This window comes from Macaca mulatta, chromosome 15 (genome assembly GCF_049350105.2).
Source record: "Macaca mulatta isolate MMU2019108-1 chromosome 15, T2T-MMU8v2.0, whole genome shotgun sequence".
In the NCBI taxonomy this organism is placed as follows: domain Eukaryota; kingdom Metazoa; phylum Chordata; class Mammalia; order Primates; family Cercopithecidae; genus Macaca; species Macaca mulatta.
In genome coordinates, this window is record NC_133420.1 from 49,146,501 (window position 1) to 49,166,609 (window position 20,109).

The window sequence follows — 20,109 nt, forward strand, 5'->3', positions numbered from 1 at the left end:
GGACTCGAGCTTAGCGTGACTTTCTCTTATCCCTCAGTCATTCTGAAAAGCTCGTGTGACTATTTTAGTGGAAGGTGGCATTAGTCCATTCTCATTGTGTAACACTGAAGCAATGTAAATGTCTGTGGGTATGGCACACCCCACCCACACATTTACACATCCACTGTCCTCCCTGCAGGAGGCCATCATTGGCAGTCTGTAGTCTTTTCCTTTTGTATTTACATATACAACATTGTTTCATTGTTTCCTTAAGTGATCATGTTGTAAGCACTGTTCTGTGCTCCCTTTCTTTCTTTCTTTCTTTCTTCCTTTCTTTTTTTTTTTTTTTTTTTTTTTTTTTTTTTTTTTTTGAGATGAAGTTTCATTCTTTTTGCCCAGGCTGGAGTGCAATGACACGATCTTGGATCTCGGCTCACTGCAACCTCCGCCTCCCAGGTTTAAGTGATTCTCCTGCCTCAGCCTCCAAGTAGCTGGGATTACAGGCATGCACCACCACGCCCGGCTAATTCTGTATTTTTAGCAGAGATGGAGTTTCACCATGTTGGTCAGGCTGGTCTGGAATTCCTGACCTCAAGTGATTCACCCACCTTGACCTCCCCAAGTGCTGGGATTACAGGCGTGAGCCACTGTGCCTGGCCTGTTCTGTGGTCTTTCTAGTCAATTAACAGTAAGTTCTTGGGAATCTTTTTGTATTACTATAATTTGGTGTCCCTCATTGCTTTAACTGCTGCATAACGTTCCATAGTAAGGCCGTGCCCTTCAGAATCCTGTGGGCTTACAAGTCGCAGTTTACATGTATTTCCATTGATTTTTCTAAGGGGAAAGAGCCCTGCCCAGGCGGAACTCTCCTATCTGAATAAAGCGAAGTGGCTGGAAATGTATGGGGTAGACATGCACGTTGTCAGGGTAAGAACTGTGTGCATTTAAGTACTTTGGTTTTGCTGTTACTGAAAAATGTATGAACATTATGCAAACAAAATAACTTGTGGTGAGGAAACTGTTTTTGCATTTTGCATTCTGCTGTGTGACGACCTGTTAGAACCCTCTACCGATTGTCACTTCGTTTGTTTGTAGGGAAGAGATGGCTGTGAATATTCTCTTGGACTGACCCCGACAGGCATATTAATCTTTGAAGGAGCTAACAAAATAGGCTTATTCTTTTGGTAATTTAGTTTTGTCTAATATTAAAAATGTCTTTTCCTATTTTGTGGTGGAATTCTATGTGATGGATGATTATTGAGGGGTATCTGCAACACCCAGATTCATCCTCAGAGCACGTGGTGCTGCTGTTGTGGGTCTGTGGCAGTTGCACTGAAACTTCTGGATAATCACACTTGAATGAATGTTGTTTTTTTTTTTTTTCAGTCTAAGCTTTAAAAGTAGAAAGGAAACTGCTATTTGATGTGTAGATGGTTTTACTGCAGATTGTGCTTTTAAAATACTTTCTCTCTGACTAGGCCTAAAATTACCAAAATGGATTTTAAAAAGAGCAAATTGACACTCGTGGTGGTCGAGGATGATGATCAGGTAGGCCTTGCTCCCATTTCTTCCCCTTTGCTGGGAAAATCCTGTGTCAGTGTTGCAAACGCCCACTCAAGGCCCTTGTGCTTCCTCTTTAAGGGACGTGAGCAAGAGCACACGTTTGTGTTCCGGTTAGACAGTGCCAGGACCTGCAAACACCTTTGGAAGTGTGCAGTTGAGCACCACGCGTTTTTCCGACTGCGGACGCCAGGAAACAGCAAATCCAATAGATCCGACTTTATCAGGCTGGGCTCTCGCTTCAGATTCAGGTAGGGAGCCATTTCTGCAACACGCATCGCGTCTTCTGAAGGAGGACAACTGTGATTTCTTTCTTGTGTGCGAGTAGAGTGATGAATTTGTGTCCAGAAGCTTAGGTTGCATGTCCCGTCCCCACTTTTCTTAAGGTGAGTCACTGAAGCTCTTTTGATCCTCGTTGATAAAATGGAACTAATAACAAAATTGTTAATAACTGACATTTAGCCAGAGCTGTGCTATTCAGTACAGTAGCCACTAGCCACATGTGGCAATTTAAGTTAATGAATATGAAATAAATTTTACAATGTAATTCTTCAATATCGCTAGTCATATTTCAAGTGGCCAAGAAGCCACATGTGGCTAGTGGCTGCCATATTAGACAGTATCGACACAGGACACAGGATCATTGTGGAAAGTTCTGTTGGCCAGCACTGTGCCAGAACTGTTCATATACCCTTAATAAGGTAGGTTGATTATCCCCATTTTACAGGTAAGGAAACCAGGGCCAGAGCTATTACGCTTAAAGTCACACATAGCCAGGAAGTGGTAGAGCCGAGATTCAACACCGTGAACTCTGGCTGCTAAATTTCTAACTGCTACTGTATTGCCTTTTGCATGCCAGTGTCCAGAAATTTGGGATGGTTAAAAATGAGAGGAGATACCAATGTGTGTGCACGTAACCCAGGGTAGGATGAGTAGATACTTGAATCTGAAAAGAGCTTGCAAACATCGAGAGCTTATTCTGATACATTTTTGCTTATCATCCTAAGACCATTTTTCTCAGAGTGTTTGAAAACTTTCTTGGTGTTAAAAATGAGAACAGCAACCTCACCTGAGAACTTTGCAGTCAGAATCTATGGGTATGCATGTGTGTGTATGTGTAAGGCCTGGCAGTATGCATTTAAAATGTGCTCCCAGGGTTTTTGAGGCCCATTTACATTTGAGAATCACAGTTACGATATCTAAAACTTCACATGGTTTCATAACCTCTACCCACACATGGCACATCCCTGAACTCTATTTAAATGTCAAAAGATTTGCTCATTTCAAATATTTCTACTGTGCAAGGAAATGGCTATGAACTTCTGTTTAAAGAATTATTTTGTTTTAAATGCTCCAAGGGGTTGGGGGTGGGAAAACCAAGCTCTTTTTGAGAAAAAGTCAAATCCCAGGGTCCTGTGGAGGATGCAGAGGTAACCGGAGACCCTCTGCAGGATGCTGGTGTCTACTCAGGGTGAAGTGAGGCGGGAAGGCCAAGTCAGGGCAGTTGCCAAGGCAGGCTTTTCTCTCCTGGGAGGAAGCTGCCCCAGGCTTAGTCCCAGACCATGTTCCTTTCTGCTCGTCTAGAAGTGTAAGAAGGAAGGGAGTTTGGAGAAGAAGAGGTTGCCCCTTAGAGGCACGCAGAGCAGGTGACAAATGATGACTAAGAGCAACTGGAATGAAGCAGTTGAGGGGTAGATCAGACGAAACCAGCAACCTCCTGGAATCTGCAGCTGGGCATCACATTGGTTGAAACCCAAAAAGCCTTAGTGAAATCAGTAATGTTTGCCTTGGCAAAGCCTAGTTAAGTGGGTATTGATAACAGTCTTTTAAAACATGGGTTAAATGTCTATGCAGTGTGTTCCGTGAAAGGTTGTTTTATGTGAAAATCAATGTTCTCTTAATGAGATGTTTCAAACCTGCTTGGTTTGTGCAGCCAAGTGGCTGGTACCTAAATTGCAGGTTTTGTCCTTTGGTGGAAATATCTGGCTCTGGACTGTAGCCTGGACTTGGCAAAGGAGATTTTATTTCCAAATGGAAGGCTAAACTTTGTGTTTCTTTACCCAAGTGAGTTCAGGCGAAGTTGAAACGTACATTGGAGCTCTTGGAAATAAAAGTGCACTTTCAAAAACATGTAATGTACTGAGATTCTGACATTGATAACACACAAGAAAATATTTACTTCCCAGTGGGCGGACAGAATATCAAGCTACACATGGCTCCAGGTTACGAAGAACCAGCACCTTTGAGAGGAAGCCTAGTAAACGTTATCCATCCCGGAGACATTCAACGTTCAAAGGTTGTGTGTTTTTCATTCTGCCTTGGAATTTTACATTATGCTTGAGTCATTTAAGCCCTCAAGGAGCTTGGTCAAGCAGCTTATGAAGAAAGTTCCCGCAGTTCTCTAGCCTGGAGCTTTTGGAAAAGTAATCTCAGTGGTGTTCTTTTAATGGGACCTGGCCACTTCTGCCATCCCTCTGTCATTAGTGTTTCCCTTGGATGTGTTCATTAATTTTTCACTTTCTCCATATTTCTTCCCATGTGCCTCTTAGCTTCTTTTAGACCTGGGCTCAAGCCCCGGGACCTCAGGAATATCATAGAGAAACACCTTTCTTGCCTATAGAAGATACTGTATCTCCACCATCTTGCAATTTTAAGTGCGGACATCAGGCCCATGCTAACTGGAATTCTGACCACGTACAAGTAGATGAAGAACTTTTAGATACTTGACTCAAGTCCCACAGTCAGTCCAAACTTTCCTCACACTTAAATGTAGCCAGGCCCTAGAATGCCCACCCTCTTTCCCTTTCCAAGCCCTCTGAACCTTGTCTATCAGTTACAGCTGAGGCCTCATACCTCTATGAGACCTGGAGCACAGGACAACTCAGTCAGTGAATGAGCAAGCCAGGCTCATTTCGTTGGATCCCAGCCTCCAGATCCCATCTCATAGCTCTTCTTTTTCTACACTAGATAGCTTCCCCACTTAGGATGCCCAGTTAGCACTCAGTTTTTGCTCTTTTATGGCAGACCCTCTGTACTCCCAGCCTCCTGGCCCCTCCTGTATATGATTTCCTTGTGGCCACTCCATGCATTTTTCTTGGCTCAGGACTTAGTGGGCCTCCATGGGACCTGGTACCTCTACTTGTTCCCTTCTAGAATCTGTAACTTTGTGTTCCCCACCATTCTTTCCTTTATGAACCACCAGTGCAATAGAATGACTACCTGAAATTCTTCATCACTCCCAGCTGCTTTAGTGGAGGAAAAATGCCCACAGCACAGGAAATAGTCCTGCCATTCGAGAGAGGCCAGGGGGTGGGAGCGTGTCCAGAGAAGGGCGATGGGTTGATGAAGGGTGGCCACAGCGCCCAGGAGGAAGGGGCCAGAACACTCTCTATTCTGTTCCGTGGGGAGGATTATGCTTGTGTGTGTAGTCCACTAGGTCAGAGTTGTCCAGAAATAGCCCAGTGTAAGGAACAATTTTCCAAAGATCAAAAGAGCTGTCTCAAGATAGCAGTGTGCTCCCAGCCCCTACAGGTGTATACAACACAAAGGGAGGGACCCCCTGCTGTGGCTATCACAGAGGGGAGTGGACATCCTGTGGCTTGACCCCACCAGATGGCTTTAGAGATCTTCTGGGTCCCAGGGTCTGTGATTCTCTTCCCGGTCCCTCTTTTCTGTCCCTTATTTCACTGACGTTTTTCCAGCCAGAGTTCTAGCATCTTCTTTGTGAAGCTTTTAATGATTTTCCCTGCCACATATATCCTTTTAAAAACAAAATGGAGTGTAATAGGCTAAGCTGTACCTCATCCCCCAGGCTCTGTCCATGCAGACCCTCACGGCCGCCCCGAGGCCCCTCAATCCAGACCCACGCTTGTATTTCATCCCTGATCACCGTGTGCTGTTTTCCTTTTACCCTCTTCTCTGTATCTGCCTTTCTCTGTCTCTAGACTGGGAACTTCTTGAGAGCAAAGATGTGTCTCTTTGTCCCTGCCTCCCAGAGCACCCAGCCCTGGGAACCTGCTGAGTGGATGGTTGCTGAGTGAATCAGAGGGAGTCATAGTTTACTCTCCCTGAGGAAAGGAGAAGTAGCCACTGCGCAGTTCTGCCTGGCTTGGGGTTGGAACGGCTCTGTGATGGTAGAAGTCTCACATGGCCATTATCTGCCATTGCATGGTGAAAGTGATAAAGTTCTCTAAGATGTCATAACTTTCTGTTTTTCTTTCACAGCAAGCAACCCAGTGATAGCAGCCCAGCTCTGGTGAGTGTCCCTGAGCTCTAGAGCACAGCTCTCCTCTCAAAGGATCGTATTTATTTGCAATGTTGACTTTTTCCTTACTACAATGAAATCAGAAAGTACGTCATCTGGTAATTTTTTTTCCCCCTTTTTCTGCTGCCTGGCTATTCCATGCTTGTGGCTTTCAATAAGTACACAATATAATGTTCCAAGACAGTTTGGTTTTTTTTGGGAAAACACAGCCGTTTTGTTTGAGTAGCTGCGTGCTTTATGATCACAGTGGGTGGGAAAGGTAGAGGCCTGTGCACAGCACCCTGTGCTCCTGGCGTGGCAGGCATTGCTGGGAGAGGAAGGCCGTACTCCCGAGCTAAAGCTGGACGAGAGCAGATGCTAGATTTGCTCAGTGACGTGCAGGTTTTACATCATAGAAGACATTAAACACCTTTACTGAAATTCCTGCAGGAAAAGGAACTTATCACAAGAGTGAAAATTGCCAGCACAGGATTCAGCAAACATTTTCTGTAAAGGGCCAGATAGTCCATATTTGAGACTTCGCAGGCTCCGCTGTCTCTTTCACAGCTGCTCAGCTCTGCTGTTGTAGCTAGAGAGCCACCGTGGAAATATGTAAATGAGCGAATGGGACTGCATTCTAATAAAACTTATAAATATCAGGCGGCCAGATTTAGCCCAAGGGGTGTAGTTTTTGCAGGCCTCTTCCCTGGCACAGGTGTCCAGGGTCTTGCCTGTATAGTAGAATGATCTGGTGAGCTATAATTATCTGAAACATCCTCCCCAGCCACACCTCGGGCTCACTGAATCAGTCTCTCAGGGTGGGACTCATATAGCTTGTTTTTAAAGCTGCCCAGGTGAGTCTGCCTGGCATATACCTCTCTTGCTCTCTCTGAAATAACTGCCTCTCTTATATGAGTTTCGGCTTGTTAAATAGACAAGCTGTCACGTGAGAGGACCACAGACTTGCGTTGTTTGGACCTTTGGTCTGAACTTCAGCCACTGGTAGGTAGCCCAGGTTCGTTAGCCTCTCAGTCATCCCAGGCACAGGTCTCAAGGCAGCTGAGAGGGTGGTCTTTGAGATGGACGCAGCTTGACTGTGCCATACACTGTCAGGACAGTTGGCAGAACGTGGCACGGGGTGGAGCGGGTTGCAGATACCCCTGTTAGCGAGGAGAGCCCTGGCTGGGGCATCAGGAGCCCTCCCTCTAGGTACCAGCTGTGTTCTAACCCAGCTCTGGAGACAGGCCTTCCTACTTCTGGGCCTCTGTCTTCTTTTTTGCAAATGAGGAGGCTGGGCTAGATCAGTGTTTTTCCAAACTGTTTTACCCTCTGATTTTCACCCTTTAGAAGAAACCTGATGTCAAAGCCCAACATACAGAACAGACAGATGTGGAGGTCCTCTGGATGAGCTCAGTGGGGAGGGAGAGACCAGTTTCTGCCTGCTCTTCTGCCACTCCTCCCACCCCATAGCTCCAGGGCACCTTCGAGGAACCCAGGGTTCTAGAGAACACAGCTGGTCCCTTGTATGACACAGCCGGAAACTCAACCTCACATCTCTGATTCCAAATCCTACTTTCAGTGTCCTTCTGCCTTTTGTCTCTGGGTTTTGTTCTCAGCATCTGATGAAGGGGCTCGGGGTCCTGTTGAACTGCTCTTCGTCGCCCCCTGCCCCGGAGGGTGGGAGGAGGTTGCAGTATTCTGGATGGGTTACGTTGTAGGTCACTAGATTCACCCCTTTTCTGGGATCCTTCTGGCAGATAGTATGCCAAATGGTATCTGTACCTTTCTTAGCCTGTCGGGGTGTCTTCCTTTTAATTCTCTGGGGCTTGTAAGTTACAGCCCCAATTTCTTTCCTTTGCTGTCTAAGGTGGTGATTGTTTTTGATTGTGTCTCCCTAATAAAATTACATTTTCCTCCTAGCATCTAGTGGAGATTATATATTGGGAACCAAAACAAACTTAAAAAAAAAAAAATTCTGCCAAAAAAAAAAAAAAGCCCTGGTAAATATACCCTTTAGGAACAAATGAGCTAATAACTGCTGTTCGCAGCTGTTCAATTGCCCTTCACAGCCTGTGGGATCCCGGGGTGAGTAGGATTGCTATGGGAGCCGTGGATGAAATTGTGCTCTGGGCTCCAGAGGTACTACTAGAAAAATAGCACCTTGCAGAACGCTTAACTTACCTGATGAAGTCCAGCCGGAGGTGATCTGGCCCAGAGCCTAGATCTGTGTACTGGTCCTCCTCGAAAACCGGAACACAGAACCATTTAGACCCCAAGCAAGACTTATAACAATGATCTGTTTGCCTCTCAGTGTTGGAGAAGCCAGCAATAACACTTGATTTCAAGCACACCTCCTGGCAATAATGACTGCCTCCTCTGTCCATATGTATATATATACACACATTTAAGATCATATCAGCCTTTCACTGTGGCTCATGCCTGTAATGCCAGCACTTTGGGAGGCTGAGGCTGGAGGATTGCTTGAGCCCAGGAGTTCAGGACCAGCCTGGGCAACATGTGAGATCCCGTCTCTTAAAACAAACAAACAAAAAGATTCCATCGAAATAGGATCATGCATGAGGAGCCCTGAGCCTTTTCTCAGTCCCTCTAAGAGCCAAGTTGGTTTAGCAGAAAGAAGACAGGCTTTAGGATTCTGCAGATGTTGATTCTAGCCCTGGCTCCCACTGACCAGCCAGGCGACCCTGAGCAGGTTTCCCAACTCTCTATTAGGCAACCGTTCCTTTATCTGTAAAATGAGGTGGTCACATTTGTTGACCTCATAGCCTAGTTGTGTGAATTAAATAATAACAGATGTGAAGTTCCCAGTACAGAGCCTTGTTTGGAGAGAACATTCCAAAGTGGTGGCCAGATTGTTGGCAGTGTTTTAATAGCAAGGGGACCCACCTGTGGCTCCCACCACAGTACCCAGTGAGAGATGCTCAGGAGGGACTTGTGCCTCCCCCTGCAGTAGGAAGAAGCTCTGCACATCACTGGAGCTTCTGGTGCCAGTGTTGTGGGTATCCCAGCAATGCCAGGGCAGGCCTGAAATGGAAGTGAAATTACTTGGTTTGCCCCAATGAAACAGGACCTCTTTTTTGCCACCAAAATAGGACATCGAGGCTGCATTCTGGAATATTTCCTACTGTTTCTGTTTGTGAGCTCTAAAGGGATGAGTGAAAGCAGCTGTCTGTGGTTTTCCTTGTTATATGTTCTTTTAAACAGCCAATATAAAAAAAAAAAGTCATTATGTGGACGCTTCTATTAGAGTATATAGCACATAGCAATAGTTCATGATTGTTGACTAAATCAGTAATAATGCCACTTTACAACCTAAGATATTTTTCTCTTTTTTTTTCTGTTTTTTTAGCTCTAAAACAAATCCAGAAGTCCATAATTACCAGGTAAGAAACTGCTTTTAAATGTTGTCTTTAAATAAGGAAAATTTTAAAAATAAAATAAAACAAAAAAGAAGATTTTCGTAAAGTTTCTACATTTTCTATAATGAACAGTCATCATATTTATAATCAGATTTTGAGGAAATAATAACAGTATTTGTTTTTTTGAGAAAATGGTAAGAAGAGAGCCCTTTCCTTCTGGCCTCTGCCGCTTCTTGGTCATCTGAACTGCCTATTTTTCTTAACCTTGTCAACTGGCAAGCATCAGGGACGTATGTTTAAGTTTCTGGGTGGCCAGACACAGCCCCTTAGTGGCGTTCCAGTGAAGCAGCTTTTCGTCAAAACGTGTTTTAGGCCTAGGGAACGTGAGTCCCTTGAGATGCGCGTTCAGGAAAGGATGTTTTGGTCAAGTGTTTGGGAAATGTCGCATCGTTCATTCCCCTTCTTGGATTTTACAGTGTCCATTGAGGTGTGAAAGTACTGAGAAATCCTGCAAGAAAGACATGTTTTATTTTTTAAAAATTTATTGTTTCCCCAAATTATTTGCGAATTGCTCCCCTCTCACACCCCAATAATAAAAAAAAAAAAAAAAAAACTAGTCTTGAGCTGGCACAGTGGTGGACGTCTGTATTTGGGGAGCTATTTGGGGAGGCTAAGGTGAGAAGATCACTTGAGCCTGGGAATTCGAGGCTGCAGTGAGCTATTATCATATACCACTGCACTTCAGCCCAGATGACACAGTGAGAACTCATCTATTAAAAAAGACAAACACTAGTCTCAGCCCCTTCATATCTTTTTTAAAAAACACTGGCCTCAGCCTCTCCCATTTTTTGGTGGTGGTGAACTCATTAACACAAATAGTCCGTGGTTTCTAGAACCTTCTTTGTAAAGCACTGTGCTAGGCCCGTCGCCTGCAAGAAGGAGCACAGGTACGTTTCCATGGCTGGCATCTTGCTCTTTGTCAGGGCGGCCAACCAGGGCCTGTGCCGCCTGCCAGCTCACCCATGCCTGCTAGCATGTAAGGTGTGGTTTACAGCTCAGCCTGGATCAAGCACATTCTTCCTAAGCCACCGTGGGTGGCTCTCTCTGGCCATTCACAGCCTTGTACCACCTGGTTCCAACTTCTCTATTTATTTCTCACCACTCCCATCACGCTCCATATGTTCAGCTCACAGGGAATTGCATAATTGTTGTCCCATAATTTCTTCCCACCATTCTTTGCCCATGTTCGTCTGCCTGGAATTCCTTTGCTTCCTATCAGTATATTAAAGTGTCTGTCAAAGAGTCGGCCACGGTGGCTCATGCATGTAATCCCAGCACTTTGGGAAGCCAAGGCAAGAGGATCACTTGAGCCCAAGAATTCAAGACCAGCCTGGCCAACATAGTGAGACCCCATCTCTATTTTTAAATAATCCCAGGTTCAAGTGATTCTCTTGCCTCAGCCTCCCAAGTAGCTGGGGTTATAGGTGCATGCCACCATGCCCGGCTAATTTTTACATTTTTAGTAGAGACACAGTTTCACCATGTTGGCCAGGCTGGTCTCGAACTCCTGACCTCAAGTGATCCACTCACCTCAGCCTCCCAAAGTGCTGGGTTTGCAGGTATGAGCCACCGTGCCCAGCCCAGGGTTCTTTTTTTTTTTTTTTTTTTTTTTGAGACGGAGTCTCACGCTGTTGCCCAGGCTGGAGTGCAGTGGCGCGATCTCGGCTCACTGCAAGCTCCGCCTCCTGGGTTCACGCCATTCTCCTGCCTCAGCCTCCTGAGTAGCTGGGACTACAGGCGCCCGCCACCGCGCCCGGCTAATTTTTTGTATTTTTAGTAGAGACGGGGTTTCACTGTGGTCTCGATCTCCTGACCTTGTGATCCGCGCCCAGGGTTCTTGAATCTTCTTATTCACTGATTGTTTTTTGTTAAGGGGTTTTCAGGTGTGAGTAACTGAAAAGTTGTAGGGGACAGGTAATTGATAGGTAATCAGTGCTTGAAGGAGAGAAAAAAAATTTAGAAAAGCAAAGCAGCTCAGCCCTGCCTGTGCCCTCTCCCCATAGCCCTGGGGTGTGTTCTCACTGTGCGTTTTCTGCTTAGAGTGAACATCAAGGCAATTGTTGAAATCAGATCTACTGAAACTCATCTAGGCATTGTTATCGCAACCTCATTGGCAACCACGGGTCCTTTGGACCTTGCCAGTCTTAGAGGTCTTGTGTTGTTCTATCAAGGGTTGGGAGTAAATTGACCGGGAAGAGAATGTCCTGAGAAGTGGCCTGATCGGCATGTGAATACCGTGAAGGGTATTCAAGAGGATGGTGTTGCAGCATTTATCTTATTTCAAGCACTGCAAGGTCAGCCAGCTGCAAAGGATGGATCTCTGCGTTCTCAATGAGGACACTGTTGGCATTTGGGGAGGGAGAGTTCTTCATTGTTTGGGACTGTCCCTGGAATTGCAGGATGATTAGCTTCCCTTTTCTCTGTTACTGTGACAAGCAAACATGCACACGTTCATTTCCCGTTGTCCTCTGAGGGATATGAGCGTACTAGTTGAGAACCAGCTGAGTTAACACTAAAATACTCCTTGACAGTTGAGAATGTGATTAAATTGCCAGAGGAGACCAAGGAAGTTTCCAAAATCTTTTTCCAGGTCTATGGCTAAGGTTCCCACATCTCTCTGATGAATCTGATTTGGCTGTGTTTAAAGCCAGAGAAAAACATGAGGGTCCAGTTCTAGGTCAGCCTTTCTCTATTGTTGAACAGCCAATGAATGGAACCTCATTCTGGGCCTGTCTATGTGATCAAAACACCTGGAACAGTTAGACTCTGGGCAGATCATCTAAACTCTGTGGGTTTCTGTACCCCCTAAAGGAGAAATATGCAGAGATTGCACCAGGGAGATGCTAAAGCCCTGGTCAGCTCCCAGATCCTGCTACTGAGGTATTTTCTCCAGATTCCTTTTCCTGCAGCATGTCCTTCCGGGGGCTGCAGAGTCTGCTTGCTGACAGGCGTCTTTGAAGGAGAAAGGAAAGGCTGCTGGAATACAGAACAGGCAGGGAGGGCATCTCAGGTCCATGCAAATGGAACGAACAGAACTGCTGAGAATTCTCTGTGCCAGAGAGCAGGCCACTGCGTATTAACCAAAGCAGCCCGAGAAGGAGGGGAAGAAATAATTAAAAGAGTAACGGTGGCAAGACTGTAGTGACTTAAATGTCAGGAAGGCCTAATTTGCCCCTTGGGAGGTTGAGCCTTGAGAAGCCCCTGACTTCTGCTGATGTCTAGGACCACTGCCCTCTGCAGGCCAGAAGTGGAATGGCAGGCTGCTACCTAGCTGGCTAGGGCTGCACCTCTGTCCATTGGCGAGTCATTGGTCAGGGTCTGTGTTCTCTTTATAAAATGGACAACTTCCTTCAAAATTAGCGGGGTGTGGTGGCAAGCGCCTGTAATCCCAGCTACCCAGGAGACTGAGGCAGGAGAATTACTTGAACCCAGGAGGTAGAGGTTGCCAAGATCCTGCCATTGCACTCCAGCCTGGGCGACAGAGCGAGACTCTGTCAAAAATAAAAAAAATTTAAAAAAAGACAACCTTCAGCCTCCTTCCTTCTCTTCTTTCTCTTTCTTCCTTCCCTTCTTTTTCTTTCTTCTCTCCCTCCCTACTTTCCTTCCCTCCCTCCCCTCATCCCTTCTTCTCAAACTGTCTCCCTCTCTCCCTCCCGTTTTATCAGGATGATAAGCGCTCTGGATGGTTTTGTTTGTTTTGGTATTTTGTTTTGGATTGCATTTTAGAAGATTATTTTTATTGCATAAACCAGGGAGAAAGAAAAAAACCTTCACCCACGGCCCTGCTGCTTCACTTAGCATCCCTGTCCAGTCCTTGCCTGTGTGCAGATGTAACTGCTCCACATGGTCATTGTCATTTTCAGCAATGACAAAAATTGTTTCTGAAGAGAGAAATTGCCTCCCACTCTCCCCATCTCTCTGACACCTTCCGCCTCTTCCCTTGGGGAGATGAATACAGCCTGTCCCTGGTACTCCGGACGACCCCCTTCAAGGCGGGTGCTGTCACCTTCTAAGAGCAGCTTCCCAGCCCCTTCACAGGGAGCCGCCTCTGGAGAGGGCAAGAACCGGTGCTGGGTTCCAGCCCCCAGCCTTTGTCAGAGGGGGAAACATGATCATCCTGGGAAACATCCATCCCCTAGCCAGGGTCTATAGCCTTTCCGTTCATAGTCCCCCAGCCCCTCGGGTGGATGCCAGTAACAGAGAAAGCAAATGAGGACCATTGAAATTAAAAGGTCATCAAATAATCAAGTTCGGTGTTTTATTTCTAGCCTCAGTATCATCCTAATATCCACCCCAGCCAGCCCCGGTGGCATCCTCACTCTCCAAATGTCAGGTAAGTGCTGGTGCTTCCAGAGCTGCACCTTCGAAAGCTCTCCTTTCTCTAGAAAAGTTCAGATTCTGCCTAGTTTAGGAGTAGAAAGTCTGCATCAGAAACAACCCTTCAGGGGTGCATTGTCATGGCCGAGATGAATAAATTTTCAAAGCAGAGGTAGCCAGTGATGCGTGTGGATGTATCAAAGGTGTGCTTTGTGAAATAAAAAATGAATTGATTTTTAAAAATCATTCTGATCTCATATATTTTTGGTTTAGTTTTATGTTCAAGATGTTACTGAAAATTTCTAAGTAACATTTTTCTGTCCTGAGAATTTGTTTACTTCAAATGTGATGAAAGCTTGGGGATTTTTGTTGTGGTGGTTTTTTTTTTTTTTTAAGGAGTTTTTTTTGGGGGGTGGGGAATGGGTTTGCTTTTTGTGGCAATCAATATTTTTTCCCTAGACTGAGGGGTCAGTTTTTCTGTAAAGGATCAGACAGTCAATATCTTCGGCTTTGTGGTCGCTGTCACAACTCCTTAACTCTGCCATTGTACTTTGAAAACAGCCCGAGACAATCCATAAATGAGAGACTATGGCTGTGCTTCAATGAAACTGATTTAGAAAAACAGTAGGATTGGGCCGAGGGCTGTCATTTGCCAACCTTGGCCCCAACCTACCATAATCCTTTCTAAGCCAACTGACATCTGCTGGACTGTGTTTATAGTGAGGCTTGAGAGGTTTTTTTTTTTTTTTTTAAGGCTGGCTTTGTGAAAGCAAATGCTCCTTTTAAAATTTGAATTTTAGATCAGTCTTAATTGGTGTTTATGTGTGAAGCTATTTCAGAAACATAGTTGGCAAGTTCAGTTTGCATAAAGGTGAGGTTGCTAGCCTTTCTCTGAGAAATGGAGAATAAAATGATAGAAATAAACCCACTTAGAGCAAGGCCAAAATAAAGTTTGCTGGGGAATTTTGTAACCCAACAGTGTGATTGTTTATAAACACTTGGTAGTCACTTAACTTTTTAAAGCAAATTAGGTGAGTGGAGTAATAATTCTAAATCTTGCTGTGTTTCAAAGGTACTTTATTCTTCAGACATAAGAAGCAGAAGAGATTTATAGAAATGCTATTTTAATTAACATTGTTTTTACAAAAGTTTGTGCTTATCACTGTCTGTTTTATCATGTTAGTTTCCTTCTGAGGCACGGCCTAGCAGCAGGCGTTCTGAGGAAAGCCGGAAACAGTGCCTCTCTGGGGTGGGCCTGCTACTGGCAGCTTTAGTGTCATCTGGAAGCTTGTTAATGCAGATTCTCAGTCCCACCCCAGACCTACTGGATCAGAATCTATGGGGTGGGGCCCAACATTTTGTGTATTTTCAATCTCTGCAAAGATACCCCCTGACAACAGAGTTTGTTAGTCCAACACTTTTGGCAAATGCTGCCTGAGGCATTCATGGCACACACTGGCATGATAAAACCTCCAGGCAGCCCTGTAGTAAAGGAACATTTTCCACCTTCACTTAGCTTTCTCCGGACGGACTTGACCATGAGACACCCTTTGAGAAATGATGACTTGACCATAGACAGATGCTTGCTCTGCTTGGAAGTTCATAGGTGATCTGCATCTGAACTTTTACAGTTCTCACGTAGGAAATCCATTCATTTCCACTCATAGCCATCCCCATTCACATGGCTCATGGTTCCCCCTGCCCCATTTCCTTTGTGCTTGTGTTGTTTCACTTACATTTCTGCATTTTCTTCCATTCTCCCACTAACCATTCGCTCTGCAAACAAAACAGGCCATCCTTTCAGGATGACAGGTCGCATTGGAAAGCATCGGCCAGTGGAGATGACAGCCATTTTGATTATGTCCACGACCAGAACCAGAAGAACTTAGGAGGGATGCAAAGTATGATGTATCGAGATAAACTCATGACTGCACTTTGAGAGACTGAAGCATCTCTCTTCCATTCACCTTCATAGTTCCATTGCATTCCATGAAAAGTGTCTTGGCCTCACATGGATGGATGTGTTTGGACGAGTGTCTTTAAGGAGTAGTCCTGAAGGGTGTTTTCAGTGTCCAAGATAAAACCACTATAGCTTGTTATAATTTACTGTTGACTGCATTCTCATTAAAATGAAGGTAGTTAAAGGCTCAGGAATCATTTTGATGTTCTGATTTTAAAATTGGAGTCAAAGTCTATGTTTATCATATTACTATGTACCTGATGTTCTTTGTTATTTAATTAATGGGAGCAAATAAAACCAGAAGAGCTTGGGAAGATTGCTCAGCATATATTCCTGACGTAGAAGTTGAGGTTGCTAGGGTCCAGTTTCCCTAGTGTGGCCTGGATAAGTCATTTCCTCTTCATTGACCTCATTTTCCCCATCTGAAAAGAGAGGGTTGGACTAAGTGATCTCCAAGGTCCTTTCCAACTCTAACATTCTGCAATTTGTTAACATTTCATTTTGTTTAGGTTGAGGATATACATTCAAACTAATTTTATCACAAGGAAAACTGCAATACCCACTTCCCTGACAGAGAGTTACTCCTTTCAGAAGCTAAATAAAGTATATAACTTATTAGATGTTATATAAATACAGGGGGACTTTGAGTTTCACATCTTAAAGCAGTTGAGCTACTTCGAATTTAAGCAGTTGTACTAATCTTAAATTGCATAGCATTTGTTTTGATAGAACTTGCTGCTCAAGTATGAGAATAATTTTTAATGTCTTAATGATTGGTGCTGCTAACTTGCATGATTTCAGAAGGCATAATTGTGAATACACGCTGTCAGAATTAGGGGATTGGTTTTTACCCTAGACTTCACTCTTAAAAAGCAACGTGCAGTCAGGATCATTTATGGCTCAAATGAAAGCATATAAGGTTTTCTTGAAGTTGTGCCAAAGCATTCTGTAGAGTAGGATGAGATGGGTGTTGCCCTAGTCTGTTGGTAGACCCAGAAATCAGTATGTTGTCTTAGGTTAAAGCTTGTACCAAAATATTTATTTCCCCCGTTTCAAGCCCTGAGTCAAACATTTTTTTCTCTTAATAATAGACCTGAAATGTTTTATTAGTATTTCTGTGAAATCAGTTGATTCTTGTGCCATTTTTATATATGTAATTGTAATTTTGCCCATGTTAGGCCCTCTAAAGAATGTTTGACATCCTTTGAGATATTTTGTTACTAAAATCTGATCTTTTTTGGCTACCGCAAAAATCTATTCAGCAAGAAGGTATCAGCTGCGTACCTTGCACAGTGGAGCTGACCGCCTATAAACTCTCCCTAAGGTATTTGTTTACAGGTGTATTCCATTTTAGCAGACGTTCTGATCCTCAGTGTATGTGCTGCAAACAAATAAATGCGTTCTGAATCTTTTCATCTTATTGATAGCATTTTACAAATGTGTTTCCAAAGAATAAAGATTATTCTTGCTTTTTTTTTGACTCCATCTTCATTTTTTTTTTATTGATTCTTATTGCTATGCAGAAGTCTCATTTGTGAATGACCTTGGTAACAGAACAGGTGGCTTTTGGAAGTCTGAAGGTGAGCATTCAGTTAGGTGGGTGGAGTAAGATCATCTTAGAATGAGGCTGCTCTTGGCAAGAGTGGCTCTTATAGGCACAGCAGCTGATGCCTTTCTTCATCTGGGGCAACTCTGGCGAAGGTTGCCCTGCCTGTCACAGGTGCAGAATAGAGAGAAGTGGTGGCAGTGGGATTTCCCCAGTAAAAGTCCTGTAAAGGTGGATGTTTGTCCTGGCTACTTGTGCTCTTCCTGGCAGGAAGGCATCCAAACCCTTATCTGTGGGCTCCTGGAAATTGTGTATGCCATCTGATACCCTCTATTAAATACCTCTCTGCTTAAAGTCACTTGAGTGGTTTCAGTTGTCTGCAACCAAGAAGCCTCACCAGTATGCATACTTACGACATCCTGATTGTTAAATGAAGTATACACTTTTCATTCCTTAACTTAGTGGACCTTTCTCTACTGCAGTTGACCAGTTCAGTCTTAACAGCCTCCTTTTCTGTCATTACATTGTGATGTTGTCTAAAGGTCTTTCTTCTGCTCACTGCTCTTTTCACCACAGTCTACCCAGGCCTTCTCATTCTGTCCTGATTTTATAATGCTGTAGACTCTGAAACCATCCTCTGTAACCCAGACTGTCCTGTGAACTTTTGGACTGACATTTCAACTTGGATATCCTGTGTACACCTCAAACTCCACCTATCAAAAATCAAATTGGTCATCTTTTACCCTCCTCCCACAAAACTTTTCTTCTGCCTGAATTCACTTTTTTACCCACTACTAGAATGTATACATCATCTACAGCTGTTCTGCCTGTTGCCACCCGTGTCCAAACAGTGCCTAGGTCTGTTCACCTCTGCCTTGGTATTCATACTTAGGCTGTCCTCTCTCTTCTTACTGACATGGATCCCACAGGAGCATCTCTTCTCTGGCTCAGAGGTGCCCTTCCTGATCTCCCTGACTCCAGTTGCTCCTGACAAGCTCATGCTCCTCCCAGTCACTAGAACAGTCTTTCTAAAACACGGTTGGCCTGTGCCATTGCAGTGCTTGCCATTACCCTGAGGATGAAGTCCAGTGACCTCTCTGTGGAATTCCCCACTCTGGGTCTCCATCCTCTTGCTCTAGCATATATCCCCCATTTCTCACCCTACTGTTGAAAATCCTTCAGTGCCAAATTGCTTGTGGTTCCTGGCATGCACCACACCCTGTTCTTACTCACATCTATGCCTTTGCAAATACTGTTCCTTCTGCCTAGAATTTGGTCACTCCCATCCCTTCCCCTAACTCCTCAACGTCTGCCTCTGCCCAGACATCTTCTCCTAGGGACTGTCTGATGGCCCCACCTCTGCAAACTGGGTTAATTTCTGTGTTCCAGTAATAACCCCCTCCCTTTCTACCCCCATCTATAGCAACGTCGCACTTACAGCTTTGTATTAAAATAGGCTCTTTTGTTTATCTCATCCTGGAACCTGTACACTGCATCAGCCTGAGCTTTGTGTCGTACTTGCCTTTGTTCCCTGGCCCCTGACAGAGAGCAGGTGCTCCATGAATGTCTGCTCAGCAAATGGATTATTCCACATTCATTTGAAAGGTGATGTCTAACCAGATAACAGGCAATAACACATCATCTCTGGGCTGGTCTGAAGATATCTGAACAACCTTATCCAGTATGGGGGCATCGTACTGTGCGTAGGACATTGACCACCATGCGACTTCTAGATTCAGTTTCACCATCTGAATATTACTCAGTGTGTCAACTGTGTTCTTATTTGAGGCATTGGTATCATGCTGTACAGGGCAGAAGAAAGTCCAGCCACGTGACGTTGGAAACCCCCGGTAGGTAGACATTGATCTGCACTAATATATAGGGGCTGGTCATCTAATGCTAGGCCTTGCATTCTGCATGTGTCACTTACACTTCCTGACCATTCTGTGAGATGGGTAATATCCTCTTTTTCATACATAGGAAGCTCAGGCTTAGAGTTTAACCAAGCAGCCTGTATTTCAGAGCCTGTGGTCTCAACTGCTGTGCTCTCTTGTCTCTCACCTTTCATCCCACCATTTGCAACCCTGGGGATCCACATCTCCATGAGACTGCTAGATAATGTTGAACACTTCACTCCACTGAAATCGAATTGCTCACCCAGAAACCCATCCACTCCCTCTAGCCATCAAGTAACCCCTGTCCATCTGCATTACCACCACACCGGTAGGTAGCTCACTGTCCATACACCCCCACCAGTGTGGCCTGGTAACCATGTTCCCTCCACCATCACCACCACCAGTCGTAACTGTCCATACCTCCCACACACACACCAGGGCTGGTAACCTTGTTCATCTCCATCACCTGTGATCTACGCTGTTTACTGCCTTCTGCTCACACACACCCCTCCAGTGGTCTAGTAACCCTCTCCCACACCTTACCACCCCTCCCCAAGTCTAAAACTCCTGTCCACACAGGCATCATTCAGCAGTGGTCCCATTTTCAGAGAAGCAGAGATTGGACATTATTCTTTTTTTTTTTTTTTTTTTTTTTTTTGAGATGGAGTCTCGCTCTGTCACCCAGGCTGGAGTGCAGTGGGGCGATCTCGGCTCACTGCAACCTCTGCCTCCCGGGTTCACGCCATTCTCCTGCCTCAGCCTCCCGAGTAGCCGGGACTACGGGCGCCCGCCGCCACGCCCGGCTAATTTTTTGCATTTTTTAGTAGAGACGGGGTTTCACCGTGTTAACCAGGATGGTCTCTATCTCCTGACCTCGTGATCCGCCCGCCTCGGCCTCCCAAAGTGCTGGGATTACAGGCGTGAGCCACCGCGCCCGGCCTGGACATTATTCTTAATGAACCACTGCGTATTTGAGACGATCCACTCTATGGACTTCCTTCCAAAGAGCTCACAAGTGAACAGTGTTTTCTGGAATATTACTTGACAGCAAAACCATACTCACTATTCCATAATTAATGGAATTAACTTTTACATTGTGAAGCTCAGGTATGTACTGGTTTATCATCTATTCATGTTTCTGTGGTCCCTCAAAACATCCAACAGTGTACTGA

General features: G+C 44.9%; 1 protein-coding gene across 5 annotated transcripts in view; it reads left to right on the forward strand.

The window, feature by feature from the left end:
- Window positions 1-20,109, forward strand: part of EPB41L4B (erythrocyte membrane protein band 4.1 like 4B) — a 150,753-nt gene that overhangs the window by 63,969 nt on the left and 66,675 nt on the right. For 4 of the 5 annotated variants that reach the window (XM_028834998.2, XM_015117131.3, XM_028834999.2 and 1 more), the window contains exons 8-15: window positions 819-906; window positions 1,075-1,163; window positions 1,458-1,527; window positions 1,621-1,790; window positions 3,726-3,835; window positions 5,764-5,794; window positions 9,150-9,183; window positions 13,488-13,552. In XM_028834998.2, coding sequence (XP_028690831.1) covers window positions 819-906; window positions 1,075-1,163; window positions 1,458-1,527; window positions 1,621-1,790; window positions 3,726-3,835; window positions 5,764-5,794; window positions 9,150-9,183; window positions 13,488-13,552 — 657 coding nt within the window. Of the gene's footprint in view, window positions 1-818; window positions 907-1,074; window positions 1,164-1,457; window positions 1,528-1,620; window positions 1,791-3,725; window positions 3,836-5,763; window positions 5,795-9,149; window positions 9,184-13,487; window positions 13,553-15,327; window positions 16,971-20,109 lie in introns of those variants that run through there. The other variant, XM_028835000.2, reaches the window with a different exon arrangement.